Below are 23879 nucleotides of genomic sequence, written 5' to 3'. Positions count from 1 at the left end.
CAGCACATCTCACTACAAGGCGGAAGCACCAAATCAATCATCCATCTGTCCATCCAGCCATCTATCCATCCATCCATCCATCTATTCTCTGTAGTGCTTATCTTCATTAGGGTCACAGTTGAGCTGGAGTCTATGCCAACTGACTGGGCAAGAGTCGGGGCACACCCTGGACTGGTTGCCAGGTCATCGCAGGGCACAAAGAACTGAACGTTGAGGTAATTATAATGACAGAAAAAAATTGTAATGAAAATGTAATGACAGAAATTGAAAAGCATATCACACAGACATATTATAAATAAAATAATCAAAAGTCAGATTGTCAGTTAGCACAAATTGAATATATTGTTCTCTGCTCATGCATGAACCCTGCATGATTTTGGCAGCTTCATCCTTGTTCCAATTTTTGCAACAGTTTGTTCATTTTCTCCAAATCAGTGACGGTTGACGACACACCTGCCTACCATCTTGACAGCTCCATCCAAAATATTAACTTTCTGACACATTTACCATCTGATATAAAACATAATATTACAAAGGGTTAGATGTTAACATAGCCGGTAGTGTTGAAAAAAATGGCACACTTTTGAACTTATTCTTCATAGGTGGGAGTTGTGGGTTGCCCAAGCGGGTCCTTTGTGTTGTAACGTTAATATAGTCTATTTAGAAAAATCAAGGCAAAACTAATCCAATGTCATCACCAGCCATTGATGACATTGGATGCAGTTTTCCTTGAATTTTAAAGCTTGAAGAATTTCCCCGTCATTTGTTGTTATTATTTATGTCGTAAGCTGCGTGAGGTGGCGAAGAGTCGATTTCTCATTTACAGTATGAATTCTTTTTTTAAACCTATCAAAAAATGTATCAGTCATCACTTTATCATGGACTTGTACTTAATATAAGCACATTAAAAACTGAAATTGTACTCCCAACAATAGAATAAAGATTCAGTCATGCCGAGTAAAGGCGCTAACGATCATAAATATATTAACTGCAGAAAACCAAGCGATCTTCTTCTCAGTTCAAAAAGCACCGAACCTCATGTGCTGCTTTCTCTATAAGTACATACATACAAAATGTAACATTTTAGCATTTAAATATCTCCAATTTATCTCCTTGAGCCTGAGAAATGTCCTTTCAAAAGAGTCCTGTATAAAGCATTGAACTGCAGTCTATTTGCTCCGTCACATGGAAGGGAGCGTGACAGGAGTCCAGGCTGGAGAATGTCGCTGCAGAGAGGCATCGTACTGAGCCGAGTCGTGCACGCCGTCTGTGCTGCTGCTGTCGTACATGGGGGAGCCAGAGGAGGGCGCTGGCACCGAGTGAGCCAGGTTGGGATAGTGACCGCTGGAGCCTCGAAGGAACTGGGAGCTCAGGTTGTTGTTGTTGTTGTTGTTGTTCATCCCCCCCGAATGGTGGGACACCGGGGTGACTGGGGTCAGCGGTGCATTGCTCATGGACCACAGGCTGGTGTACTGACTTTAGAATGACATGGACGCACAAGACAGGTTGCTTACGCCTCTCCTCCAAACAATTTGCTAATGAAATAAGTGAGCCTAAGCAGTTAAGATCAAGTAACATCCAAACTAACCAAAGCATTAGATACACACATACAATCAAAAGCAAGCCAATATGAGTTCTGATTTATCTGGTTATACTTTTTTTTTTTTTTTTATTTTTACTGCCACTGTAATATACAGTCTAGCTATTAATTAGTATTTCCAATATATTTCTGCTACCCTGTTTAGCAAAGGTTCTGCAAAAAGAAATTAACGATAGAAGAAAAGTTCAGATGATGAATTTTGGGGAAATTTTTGAAATACGAAATTTACATAGAGTATATACTCATGAATGTTTTGGTTTCTCATAGGCAGATACACATTGGGAAACAAATAACTAATTTGTGAATTCTACTTTAAATTATTTCACTGAATAACAAATAACATGAATGCTGAACAAAATAAACAATAGTGTTTCATGCGGTGTAGAAATTAAACACATTTTGTGTTAAATCAGATTTAACCAATGTATTAACCTACATTTAAATTACAGGCCATGCACTAGCCAGTCATTTCTGTTAAATTCTTTAAATTCCCATAAAATACTGTTACTTCTTGTGGAAAGTTTCCAACATTGTATTTTGATGTACCTATAGGTACCTGGTAAAAGTACGATGGAATACAGGTGTACACCACGACAAACAACAACCACAATAATAAATATTGTTGAATTAATATCCGTGTCACTCAAAACTGAGCACTTTTATTTTTGCAAAGATTGATTGGATCCAACTCTTGTATTGGATCTCATTAGCGTGCCCGGGTGTACCTAATAAAATTGCACATGGGTGTAAATATCATGTATTCATAAATGTGATCGCAAGTTGTTTTGCTATAGAAAACCGACCTGGAGTTGGAAGCAGAGGTTGGACTGTGTGTCATGGACATCATGCTGGAGTGTGTTGGCATCTGGAGACCGCACCAGTTGTCTTGACTTGACAGCATTGGCAGACATGCTGAGGAGTTATCCGCATAACTTGCTGCAACGTAAACAGAAGGAGTACGGTTTTACACTGGTTTTAATGCAGATATTAGTGCAACAAAGCGGTCAGTCATTTCCATTAGCGTCTGTGCTATGACCCACCCAGCCTTTACTCCTTCAAATGAAGGTGTAAACATTCCTCGTCTGGAGGCCCAAAAATTTACAACTTTGGGGCTGCACTCGGACAAAAGCAAGTGGAATGCAGACCATACCTCAACCAGTTACATTGGTTTTACTTGCTTGTTAAGAGTTGGAGAGGATATGTTTTGTATGAAGGGGAGGGCTGGCTGAGGAGGACACTCACTAGGCGAGTTAGTCCGATGGCTGTAAGAAGAGGTGCTGTAGGGCGCCGAGCGGTGGGTCCTCAGCGTGGCGTAGCGCTCACAGCCGTGGGAGGGCGAGAGGGAGATGGGGCTTCCGAACTGAGCGTGAGGACTCGCAGCAGCAGAAGGGCACAGGGAGCCTGATCCGGGCAGAAACCAACCACCTACTGGCTCCAAACAAGGGAGACACAGGTGGTTGAGTAACGTCCATTGGACATGTCCATCCATTTAAAGGCGTTCAGACACTTACATGCTGAATACGTTGACTGCTGGTGCTCACTCGTTTCATCTTTGATATCTTTGTCATCACATCTGCAGAAGTAAAAATAACTTGACTTAAAGGTCTGTTAAACAAAAGACCAAAAAAATCAAGTCACGATGGCTGCCACGCGCCTAAGCAGTTGAACGATACTAGTATGTATCCTAGCTCAGTGATTCTCAAAGTGTGGTACGAGTACCACTCGTGGTATGCAGGCTCCAACTGTTAGTAGGTAAAATAAGCACTGAATTAAAGACAAAATGTACCACATTTAGTGGCGGCACTACTGGTTAGCACATCTGCCTCACAGTTCTGAGGACTGGGGTTCAAATCCCGGCCCCGCCCGTGTGGAGTTTGCATGTTCTCCCCGTGCCTGCGTGGGTCTTCTCCGGTTACTCCGGTTACCTCCCACATCCCCAACACATGCACGGTAGGTTAATTGAAGACCCTAAATAGTCCATAGGTATGAATGTGAGTGCGACTGCTTGATTGTTTATATGTGCCCTGCGATTGGGCTCCAGCATTCCCGTGACCCTCGTGGGGATAACTGGTGTAGATCATGGATGGATGGATGGATGAATGTACCACATTTAAAAAATGAAATGCAATCAAACATTCGAATGAAGCTTGTAGCTCTGCACATGGGCTGTTTAAAATGTTTTTAATCCAGTACAGAGCAATTTTTACTTTTCAAAATCTACAGTTCAGTTGTATTGTGTGTTGTAACTTTAAGCAAATACATTTGTATTTTTATTTATATTATTTGTATTTCAAATGTATTCAAGTAGTCTGCAGTTTTTGTTTAACTTGTATGTGCAATTCATTTTAAGTGCATCATTATTTTAGCAGTTTTTGTTTGTTTGTTTTTCCTATGCAGTATTTAAGAGCAGTGTTAATGTTCACACTGTGCATAATGTTATGGTGGCTTACAATTAAGAATCTAAGATTTAAAAATAAAATGTCTCTCATTTTTGATGAAAACGTATTATATTTGTATTATTATTTTAATGTTTGCCTTTATGGTGGAGAGCCGAGTATTTTTTTGCGGTGGTACTTGGTGTAAAACGTTTGAGACCCAAATGTCCTAGCTAATCAACAAAGTAAGTTAATAACAATACCAAAAGAACAAAGTAATATAACAAAGGTGTAACTTCAAATAAATATAACACAAGAAACGTACATTATACTGATATATTACTACTATGAATACAATAATATTTTTTGCAAACCTTGCAAGAGTAAAAATGAAGGCAACAAAAACCGTCTGGGGTAGAAATTTGAGATTTGTGTCAAGTGTCATGTGTAGGCTACGTTCGTGTTTCGATGAAAACGCCTTTACCTTTCCTTTGCATCCAGGAAGGCCTTGGCAAACGGGTTGTGCTTTATTTTCAAAGCAGTGATCTAAAATACAAATATGAAAATAACATGTACGTTAATGCAGTTAATCCCCCCCCCCCAAAAAAAAAAAAAAAAAAAAAAAAAAGGGGAAGAGACAAAAAAAAAAAAAGGGGAAGAGACAACCTGCTACGCACGTGCAGGCACACATACTAGCTACGAGGGATCGCTATCTTTCACGTGAAACGTTATTGGGCCCAACCTCTTCGTTTTGGTAGGCCGTCACTGCAATGAATTGCGTCTCTGGGAAAGAATGGCTGGTGACCATCCTGCGCGGGGCCCCGACGCGCACGACGTGGATGCGTGGCTCGTACTTGTGCAAGGAGTTTAACATGATCTAGTGAAAGAAGTTCACCGCGGTCGTAAATCGTTCGCACACGAAGAGCAAGGCGACGAGCGCGTTCTCTTACCTGACCTCCTCCGTTGAGTTTATTGGTGAGTTTGACTTTGCTGAAAGACACGGGCGCTTTCATCCAGTGCGCGCCGAAGTTTGGCGAATCCGGATGGATGTAGACACAGCTGGGGGTCTGCGGTTCGGGCTTCCCCCCGGGGACCCACTCCCCGCTCACGTACTTCCACCTGTGCTTGTCCGCGGATACAAAGTCCAGCAATAAAGAGTACATGGCGTTCGGGTCCAGTCCGGACACGTTGACTTTCATCACGGGGAACATGCGCCTTGGGGGGAACAAGCGGAAGATTACGCCGAAGCTCGAAAATCGAAATTACAAGACGCTCACCTGCCGTTTTTGGTCACGATCATCTCGTTGGTGAGCTCTTTAAATTTGCCCCAAAGTTGGCTCTCGTCCAAGGAGAGTTTCAGCTCCCTCTCCGTGGGGTCCCCCTTCTCGCTGCCGGCCTGCAGCTCACTTTGCACGGCGCTGAGGAGGTGATCCACCCGGTACTGGCCGGCCTTCCCCGGACACTCGCTCACGCCCGCTATCGACGACATCCTCGCCAAGTGCTGCGTTCTCGACGCCGCTCGCTCTAACGACAACCAAATGCACGAACGAATCCAAAAGAGCCACTCTTTCACCGAGGCGCAACTGGGTGATCTCTCGGAGATGACAAGGTCACATTTATAGACAAGAGGAGAAGGCAGCTGCTTCAGACCGAGCTGGTTGGCTCTTCCTTACTTTGATCTTCAGCGGCTGGGCTCCGATTGGCTCGAAGGAGTCCATTGAAGCCGCAGGAACCCACGGACGTGAATGAAGCAGCTTGGCCCGCTTGATTACAAGAACCAGTAAATATTGACACTTCCGTGATCAAAGCCTCACCGCCATAAGCCAAACTGACCGATTGCCTGCTGACGTTTGCATTTGATTCCATTGTTTCCCCTTCAACTTATTATTATTATTCGTCAAATTGCAATTGAAAAATTCAATCACTCTCCTCGCACTATTTTATTTCGGGAGAACTGAACGATTTGGAGTGAAACTAATTCATTTAAAGCAGGTCAATTGTACAGAAAACATGAATCTCAAAATGAGATGAAAGGGGTTTTTTTTTGTACCAAATTTAGCTCAAGTCAATGTCCATAACTTAAATTATCTTAACTACATATTTCATCACTCGGGTAACCAAAAACGATTTTATTTTACCATACATCAACCCTCGTAGTCTCAGTTCTGGTCTTGTCTGGATTCATCAATTGGTTTTCTGATTCTCTAACTATATGACATTTAGTAGTCATGTTTGTTTTTTATGCTTGTGACTGTGCGTCTTTATGCTTTCTGTTAGGAATGAATAAAGTTATTATTATCATAATTGTGTGGAACAAGTTGGGGGAAAATAATCATTTCACAGAAATTCTTGGAAATTCAAAACTTTACACAAAGAAAATAAATTGTACCATTTTAATTTAGCAACCTTCACAAAATGTTGTAATATTGATATTGCATTTGCTAATACATACCATATTTCATTATATTTAAGAATATGTTTCAAAATTTCGGAGTTGATTCCAACACTGATTTAACCTAATTGGTTGTATTTTAATTTATTTTTTCTTGTGTGTGCGTCTGAGGATTGTTTAGCATACTGGAAGATAAATACGTGTTGCTGTGAACTTGGGATAAATAGGCCAACTTTAGAACCCACCCCCCCCCCCAAAGAAAAAAGAAAAATGCTTTCACTTAACATCAGTAAGAAAAATGTTGTTTTACTCATTTATTATTTGATAATCACTGCAAATTATTTAAAAAACATAGTATTTAATACATACAGTCGGTAATCTGTAAAAAAAATTAAAAAAAATAAAAAGCTGCTTGCAAGGCCGAGACAGCTAATTTAGACATGAAATTTGAAAATGTATGCATCCATTGTTTTTTTTGTAATGAATGAAATATAGTTTAATCAAGACAATTCACAAATTAGTATAAAATTAGTTGAGAGTTTTAGCTGTGAAATGGGATCATAAAAACAAAGCAGTCGAGATGACTGTCAAGATGTTGGACTTGTATTACTAAAATAAATATTCAGGCGTCCAATATCCAAACTAAAACAGTTTATGATCTGTTTATCTGTACATATTTAATTAGCTTGAACTACTGCCTAGAATCCAAAAGCACAATGTAAAACATTTTACAGAGCAATTCAAAGAAAACATTTTGTTGAAAACATGAGTTTGTTGACACTATTCTTAAATTCATAATGCATCAGGTGTTTTGTGGTTCCAAACCTCATTTTGTGTGTTAAGTCCGCACACCATACCAAATTATGGAGAATGGGGCTGTTTGATGGAAAGTTTAACCTTTATCCCCCTTATTCTGTGTCACCCTAAGAATAGGAGAAAGCAGAATGCAATGGACACCATGTCAACACTCCGTTAGGCACAATTGCACAATCTAATGAGAGCAATACAAGTTAGATTTATACTTAATATTATGGCTGTTACATGGAACTACTGCATTGCATTTAAATAAAACAGATGAGTGACTAGGTCACTGATGGTGGAGCGGTACGGCGTGACTTGAGTGTAACCCGTTTCCACAGTTACCCGAAAGAAAATAAAAATAAAACATTCAAGGCAGATAGTGTGTAGCAGCTCCACGCAAGCTTCCGCAACTCTGTGGTGTTGTGTTGTGGCTGGTCTGTGTTACTAACCAAATCTTGGACGCCTCGTTCCTGCTGCAGCCAGCAATGAGAGTCTGTCTCCATGTCCAGAAGTCTGGACCCGAGTTCACAGCAAGCAGAGAAAAACAAACCCAAGTCAGTTTAAGGGACAGTTAAAAGAGTTCTTCAGTGTGTCCTCATTTGTTGTAAATCTTACGCAAGATTCCGTTTCAATGGCTCTAATCATCCATCTCTCAGCATTTTGTGCAGGTCATGAACCTTTGGGAAAACACCATGTTGCTCATACATATACAGCACATTTTCTTCAACAACTCTCAGGTATTTTTTTTTTCTTTCTTGCTTGTCTTTGGATCTGGGGAATAATCTGGTTCAGGCCAAAGAATTAAATGTGGATCATTTTTCATGCGCTAAAGGAGTAACAAAATGACCTACCAAATCTGGTATCTTGTTTTAAAAGTTCCTCATAAAGTTTGGCTCTAAGGTTGCAAATGTGGGCGCTTTCATCCGTGGGTGGCACATTACATATATTTATCATTTCCTACTCCATGAATATTGTGTGATTGAAAAAAGGGACCCCCACCTTATTTTTTCTGCAAGGAGCTTAGGTAAAGTGAGATTTAAAAGTCAGAAGTGTAATAGCCAGTGTCATTTCCCACAGCCTCGGTGTTCCATTTGGCGCCTCGCTCTCCTCCTCCAACACCCCAGACAGCGCTAAGTGTCACACTAGGCCGCTTCCTGTGTGGGGCTGCAACACTGTGAATTAACGTTACTGGTCTGTATATGGTAATATATGGCCCCACACAGGACAATGCAGGTGCAACTAAAAAAATAATAATAATCACCTTTCAAGTCTGCAGTCATCCAACCTTCCCCATGTTTATATCTTAAAGGACCGGTAGACTTTTTAGATACAAATCACTGCTTTCTGGATCCATCGATCGACTATCTATCTATCTATCTATCTATCTATCTATCTATCTATCTATCTATCTATCTATCTATCTATCTATCTATCTATCTATCTATCTATCTATCTATCTATCTATCTATCTATCTATCTATCTATCTATCTATCTATCTATCTATCTATCTATCTATCTATCTATCTATCTATCTATCTATCTATCTATCTATCTATCTATCTATCTATCTATCTATCTATCTATCTATCTATCTATCTATCTATCTATCTATCTATCTATCTATCTATCTATCTATCTATCTATCTATCTATCTATCTATCTATCTATCTATCTATCTATCTATCTATCTATCTATCTATCTATCTATCTATCTATCTATCTATCTATCTATCTATCTATCTATCTATCTATCTATCTATCTATCTATCTATCTATCTATCTATCTATCTATCTATCTATCTATCTCAGCTGCAATATTTGACTCAGGTGGACTCACAAGTTGCCAACAGAAGTGACATCAGCCCCAAGTGTGAATGTTTTTAAGTCCAGGTTAAAAACTCTTCTTTTTTCTCATGCTTTTTAGAGCATTTCTACTTTTAAATGATATTTCTTGCACTGTACGCTATTTTAATTGTTCTTTTATTGTATTTTTTTTCTTTGTTTTAAATGTTTATACGCTGTCTTTGTCTTTAAATGCTTTTAATCATGTAAAGCACATTGAGTTACCCTTTGTATGAAATGCGCAATAGAAATACATTTGCTTTGCTATCTTTCTATCTAGCTAGCTAGCTAGATAGCAACAATTGTCTGTATGGCATTCCAAAAAAATGTATGCTTCTCAACTTATGGAATATCTGCACTCAATACTTTCTCTATTATTATGGCATTGTTCTATAATTCTTATACGGGTATCTTATACTTATTTACAATCCAATTTGTTCCATCCTATTCATACAGTATTCACTTATACAGTGACAATCAAAATTGAGTGTTGTTATCTTTGAGAAGCCAGAACATTTGATATAGGTTAGACGACAAGACTGAGAAACATTTTAAGTGATGTTTTTCATCTTTCTTCAATCATCAATTTGTACGGAGCCCTTTATAGGGAGTGGAAGATAATCTTTCGAATAATTCGAACAAGAAACTTTCTCATTAGAATGATAAACTTTCTCATCCTAACGAGAAAGTGTAGTCCATTGCATGTGTGCATGTATAAAAATCTTACACATTTTGGTTTGTATTTCTGTGTGAAAATTACATTGAAGGAGTTAGTTTGATTAGATTTTCACCTGGGACTTTATTACAAGGACATTTCTGCTTTACTTGCAAGTCGTCGCCATTATGTTGCGTCTTGAGAGACATTTGAAATGAATTTTGATGTATTGTAGTCTGTTTCGGTTGTAAATAGTTGTCAGTTAATAGTAATTAAATAAGCTACCGTTCGCAGGAAACTACTGCACGGCTACCTTAACGCAGGAAGCTACAGCTCACAGGTAGCCATTTCTCATTCGAATGAGAAAGTGTCACATTCGTTTAGGGGCTCTGTAAATTTGCCCTTTTTGTTCTTACGCGATTACTTTTATGGGGATGCGGCCACCCAGTCGCCCATCGTGTTGCCTGGCGAGTACAGTTGGTCAACATTCATCTCAAGTAAGGAAACATAAACATACAATATCGCAATGTGAAATTATAAACACAACATGACAAACGCCACAATATATACGACAAGAATACCATGTAGCTGGATCAAGCACTGAGGGTTAAGAACGTAACAATCCTGTTCACACTGCAAATGCTTTATTTGTGAGAATGACGTCCAAAACTAAGGTCAAAGCTCATAAATGAATGTGCTTCTTAAGGAGAGGTTGAGAGGCTTCTGTGGCCATGTTGGATCTGCCTTGTCACCAAAGACCTGAGCGACAGTACATGGTTGCTTTTGCCTAAATTTCATCTGACCAGTGTTTGTGCTCCCTCCCTCTAGACAGACTCATCCTTTCCTGGCCCATTTTGGCATGGAGGTGAGACAAAGATGAGCCCCGCATGCCTGTGTGTGTGTACGTGTGTGTGTGTGTACGTGTGTGTGTGTGTGTGTGTGTGTGCTTGTCTCAGCACCATCACTTCACCTCACCTCCAGTGTTTGCACTTTCCCCACTCTCACCAAGATCCTGACATTATACGTATGAAAATGTCAAACAAAGCCACCTGAGTCACAGCAGAATTTATGTCTATGCTGATAGACGTTTCCATTCACTATCATTTATTTGGTGGGATTTCATTAAAGTCAAATATAATCGACATTGTTACGCTTTACAACTTTGCAGAGGCAAAGACAATCGTTATTGGTCAATCAAGTGTTGATATGTTGCTTATTTATTGCGTTGAATGCAAAAACAGTGCAGAACCAAGAGGACGTTATTATTTTCTTTATCTGCCCAAATACATTTCACAAACCTAATTACTACACAAACCTAAGAAAAGTGTGGCTGTTTAGTCGTGTAGCAACCATGAGCCAGTGTAATTAAGTCCTTTTAGTATTAAATATTTCCCCAAATATAACAGACACTCAGCAAAATATGTACAGTATATTCAAACGAAAGTAATCAACGAATGACGAAAACAGAAGATGAGCTATTTAATTTGAAGTTCTGCTCCGTTCCCAATCCAGCTGGTGCCCGCCCATTTTCACACATCACCATCGAGGAGCTATGGGACTGAGAGACTTCCGCAGAGGATACATTAGACGTCCCTCCATTTAAGATAGCTGGTGGAGCGAGGAGTTAGGAACGTTGCATTTAAGGGACTTAAGATGCACCCCATGTGTTTGGGGAACGCCGGCTTCTCCCGAGTCATGACGGCGAGAATGGTGACGTGAAACAAAATGTAGCCAATCAAAGAAGTACCCAAGAATGACAAACACGGGAGCGACTGTAAATGAAAACAAAAATGTCTTCCCCGATGTCGTTTTATGTATAAAAGTGGGTTACCCAGACGGCAAGAAGTATTTTCCAAAGCAAGTTGATTTTTTGAGAACATTGCCATTTTACAAAGCTCTCGGCCGGGCAAACTTTGGGAACACTCGGAAAACGTCGATGAGTATCCGTCTTTCTTCCTTTCGTTTTGTGTGAGATTACGTATAATCACGTGAGACTTCTAGATCGGTGGTGCAACGAATATTTATGTGTGTGGTCTGCTGTGCAGAGATTCTCCAAGCGCACACACGACGATCAAAACTGTTCAATGGGCAATTTTTGATGGAAAAAAAGTCACTCACGTCAATCATGTGTGGGGTCTGTAGCAAATAAAAAAATCTGTTAAGAGTGGAGAAATCTTTCTTAGCCTCTCTCAACCTTTCTGGAGTACTGCCAGTGTGATTTTGACATTAACCTTAAATAATTGCTCAATGTCATCCTATTCTTGGCTGTCACCAAAGATCTGGTGTGCTTAACTCTCACTTGACTTGAAGTTGCTTCTCACAGACCGCAAACAGACACCTGTGAGTTCATCCATATTGCTAATAATAATGACTGAGGGAAAGCAATAAAACATTTCAAAACATGTAAAAACATCCTCGTCACCTGGTTGACTATCGCTTCCTGCTGTGATGTGTGACCTGTACACAAAATGTCAACTTGTTAATATATTCCTAATGGTGTGCGACTTCTCAAGAGAAGCCTTAGTGTGGTGCAACTCACACCCGATAACACTGCACACTCGGGTGACAGCACACTTTGTCTGATGGGTGCAAACTGGCTACTAAGTAGACTCCTGAGCAAGGCAGCGTTTACTCACAGGACTGTGAATGCACTCACAGATCTATACAGACCCCAACGGCGCTGGAGCTCAACCTCAAACAATCAGCTGGCCACTTCATTGGGTACACCTGCACAATCTGATTCGAGCCTATACAAGAGTAAAAGTAGCAACTCCACACCTCCGTATCATTTGAGGATCAAGAAAGCAAACGTATACTGATTTTGAGGGAAATGTGTTTTACGCAAGTGCAAACAGGGGCACTGATACTTTCGCGGTTCGTCGAGCTGACTTCCATCGTGCTCGAGTGGGATCAAATACTATTCTATACCCCATTCACAAGCACTATAAAATGATTGCACGAACTCGCGCCCTAAGCAATGTCATCTTGTACCCCTGGTTGGAAATCCTGGCTATTGTGCATCAAAGTAGATGATTTGAACTATGAATACAATTAATGGTTATTGATATCCACGCAATATAACTCAATGAGTTCATCATTATTACTTTAGAGTGTATATTATGCAAACATCTGAGCATTCTGAGCATAAATAGCTTCGTGCCATCATGATTTCTGAGACAGGTTGTATGTTGGCTTTCATGAGCTCGCGTGTGCCTAACGTTTCTGCAAGTAAGTACACAAACAATATTAGCGTATTATTAGGAAAGACCATGTATGCTGACAGATGCTATAGTACAAGTTTGGTAGTGGAAAAACATCTCTAAAGCAAGGCCCACTTCTTCAACATAAATTATGCACACATATTGGTATTTATACTGTAGTAATATACATATGTGCACTGAGCATGTTCTGGTGAATCTAATTTTGCAGGTCAGTGATGCATACTTGTGAAATTCAACATGCTGAAGAGATGATGACAAGATGGCCACACACACAGAAAATTACTCTATCGAGATTCTGATCAATCATTTGCTACAAATAATGTTTATAAAAAGAGCTTGAGACAGATTACTTGGATGAATTGAATGAAAAAATTATCCGAGGTGCCAGTGGTCGACATGTTTTGGCTTGAGCTCAAATTGCTTTTATTTTGGGTATTTCTCGAGCATGTGCGGAATGTACTTTTATGGGAGGGTTGAGGTGGCGCACTGGGAGCTGCTGTCTCGCCATGTTTGTCTGTGCAGTGATGGGAGTTGGCACCGCTGGAAAAGTTGTCAGCGTCAAGACCTCACTCGCCTTCTCAGCAAGCTCCTGGTGTCTCCGAGCCAATGTGGTGCCCACAGAGGTCCTAACGTGATGCCGGGTATGCTTTTACTCAACACTGTCACAGTCAACAACTGGCGAGATACCCTTCTATCTTCTTGACACTATGCAAACATTGATTCTTTAAAACAGGTGAACAGGTTCAAAATGATATTATCATATTATTAGGTACAGTACGTCTGTACAGTCTGATGAGATCCAATACAAAATTCAGCTTTTTCAAAAATACTAATGCTCAGTTGTAGCACCTATTTCCAAATGTATTTATAATTGTAAATGACAACAGTGCAAAATTACACTGCATCACATTGAGAGCTGTTTCCATACTTAATGTGTTAGCTGTGGTTACACTTTACTGTATATACTGTACATCAGCCTGAATTCCTTCAGGTGTGTCTAGTATTTTTTTAACCGAATACATTTTTACTCATCCATCCATTTTCTGTCACGCATATCGTCACTCGGGTCACGGGTGAGTTGGAGCCAGCTGACTTTACACCCTGAACTAGTCGCCAGCCAATCACAGGGCACGTATAGAGAAGCAACCGTTCACACTCACATTCACAATTTCGAGTCTTCACTTAACCAAACAAGCATATTTTTGGAATGTGGGAGGAAAGCGGAGTACCTGGAGTAAACCCACACAGGCATGGGGGAGAACATGTAAACACCACACAAGAAGGCCTTAGCCCAGATTCGAACGCTCAACCTCAGAACTGTGAGGCAGATGTGATCGCCATTTGTTCACAGTGCCGCCTCATTTTCACTTTTCTTATCCTGTACGTTATGTTCCACTATTAATAGACTGATGACGTAAAAAAACATGATCACAATTTGCTATTGGTAAGTACAATAATGGTACATTTAACACAGAAAATACTCTTTTAAATGTTCATACCTTTATGTCTCTTTTCAAATCTCATCAGATCTGGTAGTGTGCTGTAGTTTTGCTTATGTAGGCTCTAGTAGTATGTTGTGATCCAAAATGATTTCCAACTTTACCATCTTTTAGCGAATAGATGCTGGTCTGGATCATAGTCATTCACTAATGAATGAATCATTACAAATTACTCCTATTCCGTTTTATTTTTTAGCCCCAAACGATATCTCATAGCAGTGGTACTACTTAAATAGCTACTCCAATACAACCCAAACAGATTACATTTACCTCTTTTAGAGTTTATAATAACGCCAAAAAGAGGATAAACCTTTTAATATCTACAGTTAATCTGCTCACAGTGCTGATGTGACACTGCCAGCTCAATAACCATGGAAATTCTGTAGTGGATATCACAATCCCAACATAATGTTGGTAAAAGTTTCCGAAGAGGTGCATTTCCAGAGGCGGACGGGGGTCGAGATGGTGTTTGTCCATCTCACTTCTATGTGAGTAATCAGCTCTCTCCTTCAGGACAAACAAGCATCCACCAGAGACTGTTTGCTCTTAAAGTCAGGGCAAACACAGACCCAGAGCGGCTGGTGGTTATGGCCTGTTGGTTACCTGTCTTCTACAGTCATGCTACAGTATATGCTCATCCCTAGCCCTGGTTGTAGCTTCCAAACATTAAACTTCTAACTTAATGTATAGCTTCACTAAAAGGCAAATCAATTCTTAACTTCACGTCATCACCACATTTTAATTATTTGTAGTGGCTTTACAAGTACGATACTTTAAAACGTATCAGGGATATTTTTGCCAAGGGCACCTCTATACAGCTGCAAAGTGTCATTTAGTATTGGACTACATTAAAATAAAATATTTTCTGATCATTTTGGCCTGCGCCAAAATGCGTACAATGACTGACCACAACTCCAAAAAGTAACATGAGCTAAGATGTTACCGCAAACATAGCAGAAGATGTGACCCGGCTGGTCCACCAATTTTAGTGTCCTCTCAGATGTGAGGGGATTCACAATGACAGAGATGTCATTGTCCTTCCCAGCCAGAGTAGCATAAAAATGTGGTTACATTAAGGTCCGAGAGGAATAAAGGAACCGAATGTCAGTTACAAATGCATTTGAAAATGAGCATGTAGAAGTTAAGTAACTTAGAGGGAAAAGGTCAAAGCGTTTATTAGGGATTCTGATGTTTTCTTCAGAGTCCTCCAATTCACTGAGGTTCTGTGTTGACCAGCTTCTCAGACCAGAATGTGTTTATTTTATAGGTTCAGGGCCTAGATGTTGTATTTGCAATATAAAACTAAAAGGGCAAATTAGACCTATGAGGTAATAGGTCGTTTTGGAGAAGGATTGCAGCTATTTCTACGAGTGTCTAAGGATTCCATATTGATCAAGCAAACATTTTAAAACTGACCTAAAATCTCATAGTGACACTAGGTTTCTTTAATCACAATAAATCCTGTTCTCCCTCAGAGTGCAGAAGCTACTAGCATTTGCAACCTTCTTGTCTCTAATTGACTATGGTTACATCATCTTTATCTTCCACTAAACAATGCAAACTAAAACCAGCAGACATTCCAACAGCTTCTTCCCTCTTGCCATCAACTTCTTAAACAGCTAGCTTACAATTCTATTGCAACATGCTGCCAATTTTTTGTCTCGAGTTTGTCGGGCCAATTATACATACTCGTGCACTCACTGTAGTAGTCTCGCCACACTGCACTATTTGCATCTCTGTTGTTGACCAATACTGGCCACTCATGCCAGAGTAGCATCTGATCCATTTGCACACTGATTGAGGAGTATCTGCAACATTTGCACAATTGACATTGTCCCAGATTATCACACTACTCGTCACTTTAAACTGCGTACATTCCTTGAAGTCTCTGCGCCCTTTGCACAATGGTCATTGCACCGGACTATTGCTATATTAGTCATTCAAACTGCTCTAATTGTGAGAGGACTGCATGTTTTTGCACAATTGTCAAAAAAAAAAAAAAAATAATTGTACCGACATTACCAGATAACTGCAACCTTTTATTGCTCAGTGACTGTTTTTTTTCAATGTCTTTATGCCTCCCAAGTGTTCGCTGTCAATTGACTGTCTGTTGTCGTACTGGAGCGGCTCCAACGACCGGAGACAAATTCCGTGTGTGTGTTTTTGAACATACTTGGCAAAAAAAAGATGCTTCTGATTCTGACACTGTTTACCATTGCGCTTTGCGTTTCTTAACTGGCTGCAGTTGGCTGACATCATTGTGATCTGTATGTGAATTCTGGTTGGCCCTCTCTTGAGTGTACGCAGGCACTCACCCTGGCTGACCCCGGTCTACAAGGCCCCCCGCAAGCCACTACACCCCACGGTCAAGAGACATCTTCAACCTTACTCTTTCTCACATCATGACTAAACTGGGCAAAAGAGTGATTAGTTATGGTGCTCCTTCCGCTTGAAACACTCTGCAAACAGTCCTGAAATTATTACAGCTTGTTTCATTTGGAACTTTTTGCTCTCTTTTAAGGCACTGACAACAGAAATCCATTGGACAATGCCCGTGTTTTTAAATTGATACTGCATTCCCATACTGTTTGTATTTGTGATCAATATTTGATGAGATATATACTGCTAACCGCTGGGACAGGTCACCGTCAATGAGCTCTCTAGCTCATCTGGTCTCACCTGGTTAAATAAAGCTGAAAAAACAAAAGGTAGGAGCCATTGTGCCGCAACGTGGATGCCAACATCTATTGTTATTATCCAAAAAGACAGACAGACAGACAGTTGTGAGACAAACTGCCAGAAGACGGACAGTCAGACGGTGGTGGGAAATAGAGATTTAAAGCGAGTCTCCCCTGTATCAGGGGCTGGGAAACAGAGCACACAGAACAAATGAGAAGTAAACACGCAGCCACAGGAAGCCATTAACGGCAGCGAGGACCAATTAGGGCTCCGCAGGTGTCCTTGCCTTCGTCGTTTGGTCCCGCTTCAGGTCAATGTCCGTCTGTGTGACGAAGCCTCTCCGTCTGGTGAGGAAACAACGGCCAGTTTCATTTGCTCAGCAGTTTAGGGCAAAGGTTTTTGAACTGAAAGGCCTCTAAAGTTCTTTATGACATTGTCTTTGTCTCCTCCCCTCAAGTGCAAGTCATTAGAGAGGACAATTACATCCTCCTGTATAAAAGTCCTGCTTTTACAGGAGGGCTAGATAAGACAGGATCTTTCTCATGTTTGACCCCCCCGACGTGCGCTCGCGAAAGCTTATTGCTGTCTTCACACCTCGTCAGGACTGCAACAAGAGAGTCAAAATCAAAGTCAATCCCAGCAGTCTTTTAAGAGGAAGCTCAAATATCACTCAAAAACCAATGTTTGGCCCAAATAAAGTTCAGATTTGATCAAAGCAACTTTGTGGAATCATTTACTTCTCTTCTTTTCTAAGGGACACCAAATTGCAGATGTACTGCTGTGATGATGTTCATGAATATTCGTGCAGCTTGAGGACTTGAAGGGGAAAGTGTCGGCATCACAATCGAAACAGACGTGCTTTGATTTGGAGTTTTGTGTATTTGAGCCCAGTGAAAGTGTCACTGGAAGTGAGGCAATAAGTCTGGCTCATCAGGAAGTTTAGTGACCTAAATACCCATAATGCACTGTGTGTGCGCGTGCGTGTGTGTCTGTGTGTGTGTGTGTGTGCTCGTACGTGTGTGTCTCTGTGTATGTGTTTTGAATTGGATGGATGAGTATCTTTTAGCTGCAAATGACACAAGAAATTTGCAAAAGATTGTATGATGTGTTGAGAGATCCTTTTAAACACATCTTAAATGTTGACAAAAAAAATGTAATGCCCACAATAATTTATACTCTCCCAATACAGACGAAGCTGCAGGTAACGTGTGTGCGCGCGCCCGCGCGTGTGTGTGTGTGTGTGTGTGTGTGTGTGTGTGTGTGTGTGTGTATATATATATATATATATATATATATATATATATATATATATATATATATATTTATTTATTTATTTATATTTATTTATATATTTATATATATATATATTATGAAGTGCGACCATGCAATTTGCAAATCTGTATTATGTAATTCTGTGTGATTGCGTTTTCTGATTACATTCTAATTCTAATTCAAGACACTTAAATAGCCATTTAGTCATTACAGCATGTTTAAAAAGACCTTCGCACTGTATAGTATCAACTTTTTGCTCAAACGTGACTTAGATCTTAATTGTAATCTGGATTTATAAATCTGTATTTGTGACACATTGCCAATGTCTTTTATCTGCTTGGTGTCATTGTGTGGTTTGCTCGGTTTGTCTCTACTGCAAAGCGAATATTTGTGAATTTGTGAGCTTTTGTTCGAGCAAAGCAGAAAATGGTGACGGGCAGCATTTCTGAGGGGACGCCTGCAGCAGTAGGCCACAAGATAGCGCTGCAGGATAAAAGAAGTTATAGTACAAGGACATTCATTGCCACGTACTTCACCACTGAAGAAACAGTTCTGAGGTTGACGGTTCGAATCTCGGCACTCTACCTGTGCTTGCGTGGGTTTTCTCCTGGTACTGTAGCTTTCTCCCACATTCCAAAATCATGCACTTTAGGTTATTTGAAGACTCTAAATTGTCCATCGATGTCAACTTGACTGCAAATGGTTGCTTGTCTATACTTGCCCTGCGATTGACTGCATGGCGACCAATTCAGGGGGTGGTAACCCGCCTTTCATCAGTCAGTTGGGGTAGGGTATACTAGACTAGGATAGAATGGATTGATGCGTGACCAAAAGTATAAATAAATAAGTGTCTTGGCTAATGTCTTCTACTACCTTCCTGCTCCAGGGCTCTCAGCTCCTCTGAAATGAAATCTGCCTCCAGCAAAAACCCAATCTACGACATTATGTTCAGGGAACAATCAGCCTGTCTAAAGACAATGGTGTGTGTTTTTTTGTTTTCCTCCAGTAGGCCTAATCTTCTTCTGCCAACATCGCCCATGCATCAGCCTGACCTTGTGTTCTTGTTATAACCATCTTTGTAAATACTGAGAAATACAAGGAGATGCAATTCATACATTATTGAAAGAAAAATGAGAAATGCATTAGCTTTTGAATGATTTTATTTGATCAACAACCTGAACTTGTGATGTCCCTTTATGAGCTGATTAGGTTTTATGGCCTGTGGTTGTGTAGGAAGTGTCATGCTGTGTTTCGTCCCCCGCCACAAAAGCTTTCCGAGGCACAGTATTTATCAAACTGGTTGCCACAGTAATAGTGGCAACCAGTGTCTGCTGAGTGTCAATGAGGAGCCAGAGGCAGCAACTTTTCTATAATCTCTAATGCCAGCATCAATCAGTTGAGGAATAATAGTGTAATGTGTCATCCTGACAAATCATGACAACGCATTAAGATGGGCATTTAAAAAAAAATACATAAATAAAAATCCCAGACTGAAAAAGAAATGTGAGATTGTTGTGAGGGGTTGGGGTAGTGACGTAGGATACCAGCTGATTTCCTTTCCGGTACAATGCTGTGTGTGTGTCGGCGATTCGAATCCAATACCAATACCTTGTGCAAATACAACTAATGTGTTTGGTAAATCTAATAAAAATGTTATTGTACTTCAAATCAATGAGTCATAAAGAATACAAGACATCAGAGTAATGAATTAAGTAATTCATTTAAAATTTGGAAGTATATTGTGGTAGCAGTGAGACACATGCTGTTTAATACTGGGTGACTCAAATTAATAGCCAATAAAGAGTTCATTAAAAACATAAATACCAACATTGTTGAATATTCATTTAACAGTCTAAACAAATTAAATTGAATGTACATATATTTTATAGATTTTTTTAAATCCATTTTAACTAGCAACCATTTTTCTAAGTTCACCATGCATGGCTGTTTTATTGCAATTGCTCGGTGTAATTCAATGACCCCTAGTCTATGTAATCCATTTGAACCACCAAATCTTTAGAAAACCTTACCTGAATAAATCTAGGCTGTTTTGCCTATGTGAGATTATCTCAGTGAATGACATTATTACGCCAAGGTGACCTCGGGCAGCTTTTGGCTGAAGCATGTATTTGTTACTTAATTCATAACGGGATTTATTCATTTGAACAACTCCAACAGCCAGTGCTTAGCACCGCTTGAAGCTCCACATTTTCTCCCTATGTACCTTGATCGTGCCTTCCTGCAGCACCGTAGGAACGACAGTGTACACTACGGTACAGCGACTCCAGCTTATCATAAAAGCCTCATTTTGTGTTGTGGTTTAACCTGAGGTGTTTGACAACATTGTCACAAACCGCATCTTGGCTGTTTGGAGCTGAAATAGCTCCACACATGACATGACTCCTCCTTATGCTCTGCCATATTGCTGCATAGTCCGACAGAGACAAGTGACTGACTGAGTAGCGTGGGCGTGCTGTTACGCTTACGCATTACACACTTAACCAAGCAGAAGAAAAAGTAGCTTGCGCCAACTGCGTCTCATTTAGAAAAGATCAAAATCATTTAGGATCCATTTTTCCCCTTTTGATGATACACTGTACAATATTTATTACCACTCGAATGACTGGAGTATCAAAAGTATTGATATTTTGAATTGAAAATCGATTTTAGCGCATAAAGAGCTAGTAGTGAAGTTATCACTATTTCACAATTGATCCACACATCACTAGTTGGAAGGGTGATGTTTTTTTTCATCCATCCATCCATCCACTCGAGAGCTAATGACGCTGTTTTCACCTTCAGCACAGGCAACGAACAGCACAACTACAAGCCCCCATGCAGACAGCAATGAATACTGGTGTTGTGAGAAAAGGCAGGCTGTGAGGCCTATGAACAAGGCCAATTGAAACAGCACAATAGCAAAGGATTACACAACTTTGGGTCACCGAGTCAGATGATAATATCGTCAGCAGGGGCATTACAGAGGGCCCAGATAAGTCTTGGTACGACTGTGCTCAGCCATGATCTCAGGCTGCTGCATGCTATAAATACATACACTGCGTGTGTCTGTACAGTCTGACGTCTACAGTAGCTGGACGATTAATCTATCATTCTGTTCGTTCGCCGCATGTACATCCACAGGACTGGAAGAAAAACATAATATGGGTTGACTAGTGGTTAGCACATCCCGCTAACAGTTCTGAAGTTGGGGGCGCTCAATTAAGAGTGGCACTGCCCTTCATCCGTGAATCAGAGAGTAACACCTGGACAAATACAGATAATTGACACTTTTCTTTATATTTTGGCCTTGACTGGAATCTAGCGACATACGGTTTACTTATTGGTCATTACACAATTGGCAATAAATCGAATGCACAGGGTGTTGTATTTGCAATCTCATATTGAATAAACTATTTTCCCACAATAAGAGTCTAGTACTAGTAAAATAAAAAGGACCATACTCGTTAGTCCATGATTAAAAACGGCACAAATATGTATTTGTATGTAAAGAAAAATTATCCACAACTATACCATAATAAAAGAACTACCATTTTATTCATGGTAAGGCGACCTAGTTGGGCTTGAATAATAAATACCTTTGCATTACTTTTCTGGAAATACACGTCAGTATAGAGAAAAAGAGAAATCTCAAGACACTGCTTCGTGGTGAGGTGCATTGTTTACTTGTGTAATACAAAAAGTAGAGGCAATTTTCCGATGGAGCTCCAGTACCTGGCCCCTACAGTACACTGGTCAACCCTGCTTAGCAGGAAATCTAAGAGGCTTTGTACGCTAATGCCCAAATGGCCTCAGGTAGCTACGATAGCAACAAAGCGCCTCTGATATCCGACAAAAGTCAAAGTGACTGTACATCAACATCATCGAACATAAAGAGGCACAATCAAGTTCAGATTTAGAAGCTGTGTGGATAGTGCAAAGCCTTCACTTGAAATGGCACAGCTTTATCAATGTTCAGGTACAAATAGGATTCAACACTGTACATCAGAATATACATCAGCCTCTTATTTGATGGGAAATAAAAGAAGACAGTTAGAGTTTGGTTTTAGCAGAGCATAAAACCTCATAGTTGACGTGTATTGTTCTCTCACACAAAGAGCTTCGTTTGCGCAAATGCTTGCATTAATCCACAGGAGGCGCTTCACTGGGAAAAAAAAAAACCTGCACGTGCAAAGTCACATAACTCAAACGTTCCTCAAAAAGGCATAATAAGCTTGAAATGCAACTCTTTCGAGTCATTCTGGGAAGTATTCCATCTTCCACAGGTACCATTTCCTTGCACATGGACATCAACACAACCTGAAGACTTCGGCTTTCACACTAATTAAGAGACATTTGACTTCATGGCTTGAGTCCAACCATTAGCAGCAGCCCTTAAGGTGGGGTAGTGCCGAAAGTTTGTCGACTTTTCCCAAAGCAGCAGCACTTTCCACCCCCTTGAGCCACTCTTTACACTTCCTCATCACAGTCTCGTCCACGTCTCCATCCTCCTCCTCGTATTCCACATCGTCATATTTGTGCTGCTCGTTCAAAAGTGAGATTTTAACGATGGCCGTGATGTCCTGCTCCGCCTCCTCCACTTTGGTCCCCTGCGCGCCCTTGGAGCTCCCGTGCGCCGTTTTTTTGGACGGGAACACGCGCCTGTTCCGGAAGTCCCCAGAAGCGCAGCATTTCTGCTGCTTCGCCAGCATCTGCTTCTCCAGATTTCTCTTCTGAATGACAAGGATGGCCTCTGGGGTGAGGCTGAGCGTGAACTGGATCTCTTTCTTGGTTGCGTCCCCTTTGCCCGCAGGCTGCCTACCGGAGTCGGCGGAACAGGAGCGCCTCACTGCCGCGGTTGAGTCCTGAGGTTTGGTCGAGGTCAGCCATGAGCATTTTCCCTGCACCTCCTGCTTCTCCGCCGACGGGTTTTTACTCTTCTCTTGCTGTGTCCTGCGCCCCAAATTCCTTAAATTGGCTGCCGTCCAAGATGAGGTCTGCTTCTCCTTCCCGGATTCCCGCTTGTCGCCACTGGCTTTCTTTTTGCTAAATAGATCCCTTGCAGGAGAGGGGATCTTCTGCTGGAGATTGATGGGTGGGAAAGGCATCTTCAGGATGTAAAACGCGATTCAAAAATGTGCGCAAAGTGCTTCAACGTGCAAAGCGACGACCGGCACTCTACGGGCATCATCCAGAATGAGTGCACCTGCTGTCCACACGGGTGAAGCGTGGAATTCCGCTGTGAACACTCACGCCCCACGCCTTTATGGTGGCAGAAGCGAGGAGGCGGGGTCAGGAGAAACGCCAACAAAGACACGGAGAGGAGGCGCTGATGTCATAAAGCTATTAACTTCCGATGAGAGACACCCCACACGCAACAAAATATGAATCATACAAGCTCAAGTGCTCTTGTGAGTGGGGTCTGCCTTATTTCTGGTGCTGTCACGAGCCATCATATTACATTAAAGAGCTTATAGTACTACCGCCCAATCGTTTGTACACATTTATTCTGGTTTTCAAAACTATATATTTGGGAATTACTGAT

At 40.8% G+C, this 23879-nt stretch overlaps 2 protein-coding genes across 2 annotated transcripts; both read right to left on the bottom strand.

The window, feature by feature from the left end:
* Positions 1-1050: 1050 nt before the first annotated feature.
* Positions 1051-5464, bottom strand: tbxtb (T-box transcription factor Tb). Its single transcript, XM_061690342.1, has 8 exons — positions 5253-5464; positions 4926-5190; positions 4718-4852; positions 4460-4521; positions 3112-3173; positions 2843-3028; positions 2404-2536; positions 1051-1476 (listed from the first exon to the last, which is right to left on the bottom strand). The coding sequence occupies exons 1-8, from the start codon at positions 5462-5464 to the stop codon at positions 1182-1184; spliced, it is 1350 nt and encodes a 449-aa protein (XP_061546326.1). The 3' UTR covers positions 1051-1181.
* Positions 5465-19526: 14062 nt separating this feature from the next.
* prr18 (proline rich 18) lies at positions 19527-23553 on the bottom strand. Its single transcript, XM_061690278.1, has one exon. The coding sequence runs from the start codon at positions 23440-23442 to the stop codon at positions 22717-22719; it is 726 nt and encodes a 241-aa protein (XP_061546262.1). The 5' UTR covers positions 23443-23553; the 3' UTR covers positions 19527-22716.
* Positions 23554-23879: the final 326 nt, after the last annotated feature.

This window comes from Phycodurus eques, chromosome 11, assembly GCF_024500275.1.
Source record: "Phycodurus eques isolate BA_2022a chromosome 11, UOR_Pequ_1.1, whole genome shotgun sequence".
Lineage (NCBI taxonomy): Eukaryota > Metazoa > Chordata > Actinopteri > Syngnathiformes > Syngnathidae > Phycodurus > Phycodurus eques.
This window is presented reverse-complemented; position numbering and strand designations above follow the sequence as displayed.

Bases quoted from the DNA above. Each gene is read 5' to 3' on its own strand.
- tbxtb (XM_061690342.1), bottom strand. From the start codon at position 5,464: ATGTCGTCGATAGCGGGCGTGAGCGAGTGTCCGGGGAAGGCCGGCCAG. The intron at 5,191-5,252 runs GTGAGCGTCTTG...GTTCCCCCCAAG, and splicing joins ATCGTGACCAAAAACGGCAG to GCGCATGTTCCCCGTGATGA. The intron at 3,029-3,111 runs GTAAGTGTCTGA...GTTTGGAGCCAG, and splicing joins GCAGTCAACGTATTCAGCAT to TAGGTGGTTGGTTTCTGCCC.
- prr18 (XM_061690278.1), bottom strand. From the start codon at position 23,442: ATGCCTTTCCCACCCATCAATCTCCAGCAGAAGATCCCCTCTCCTGCA.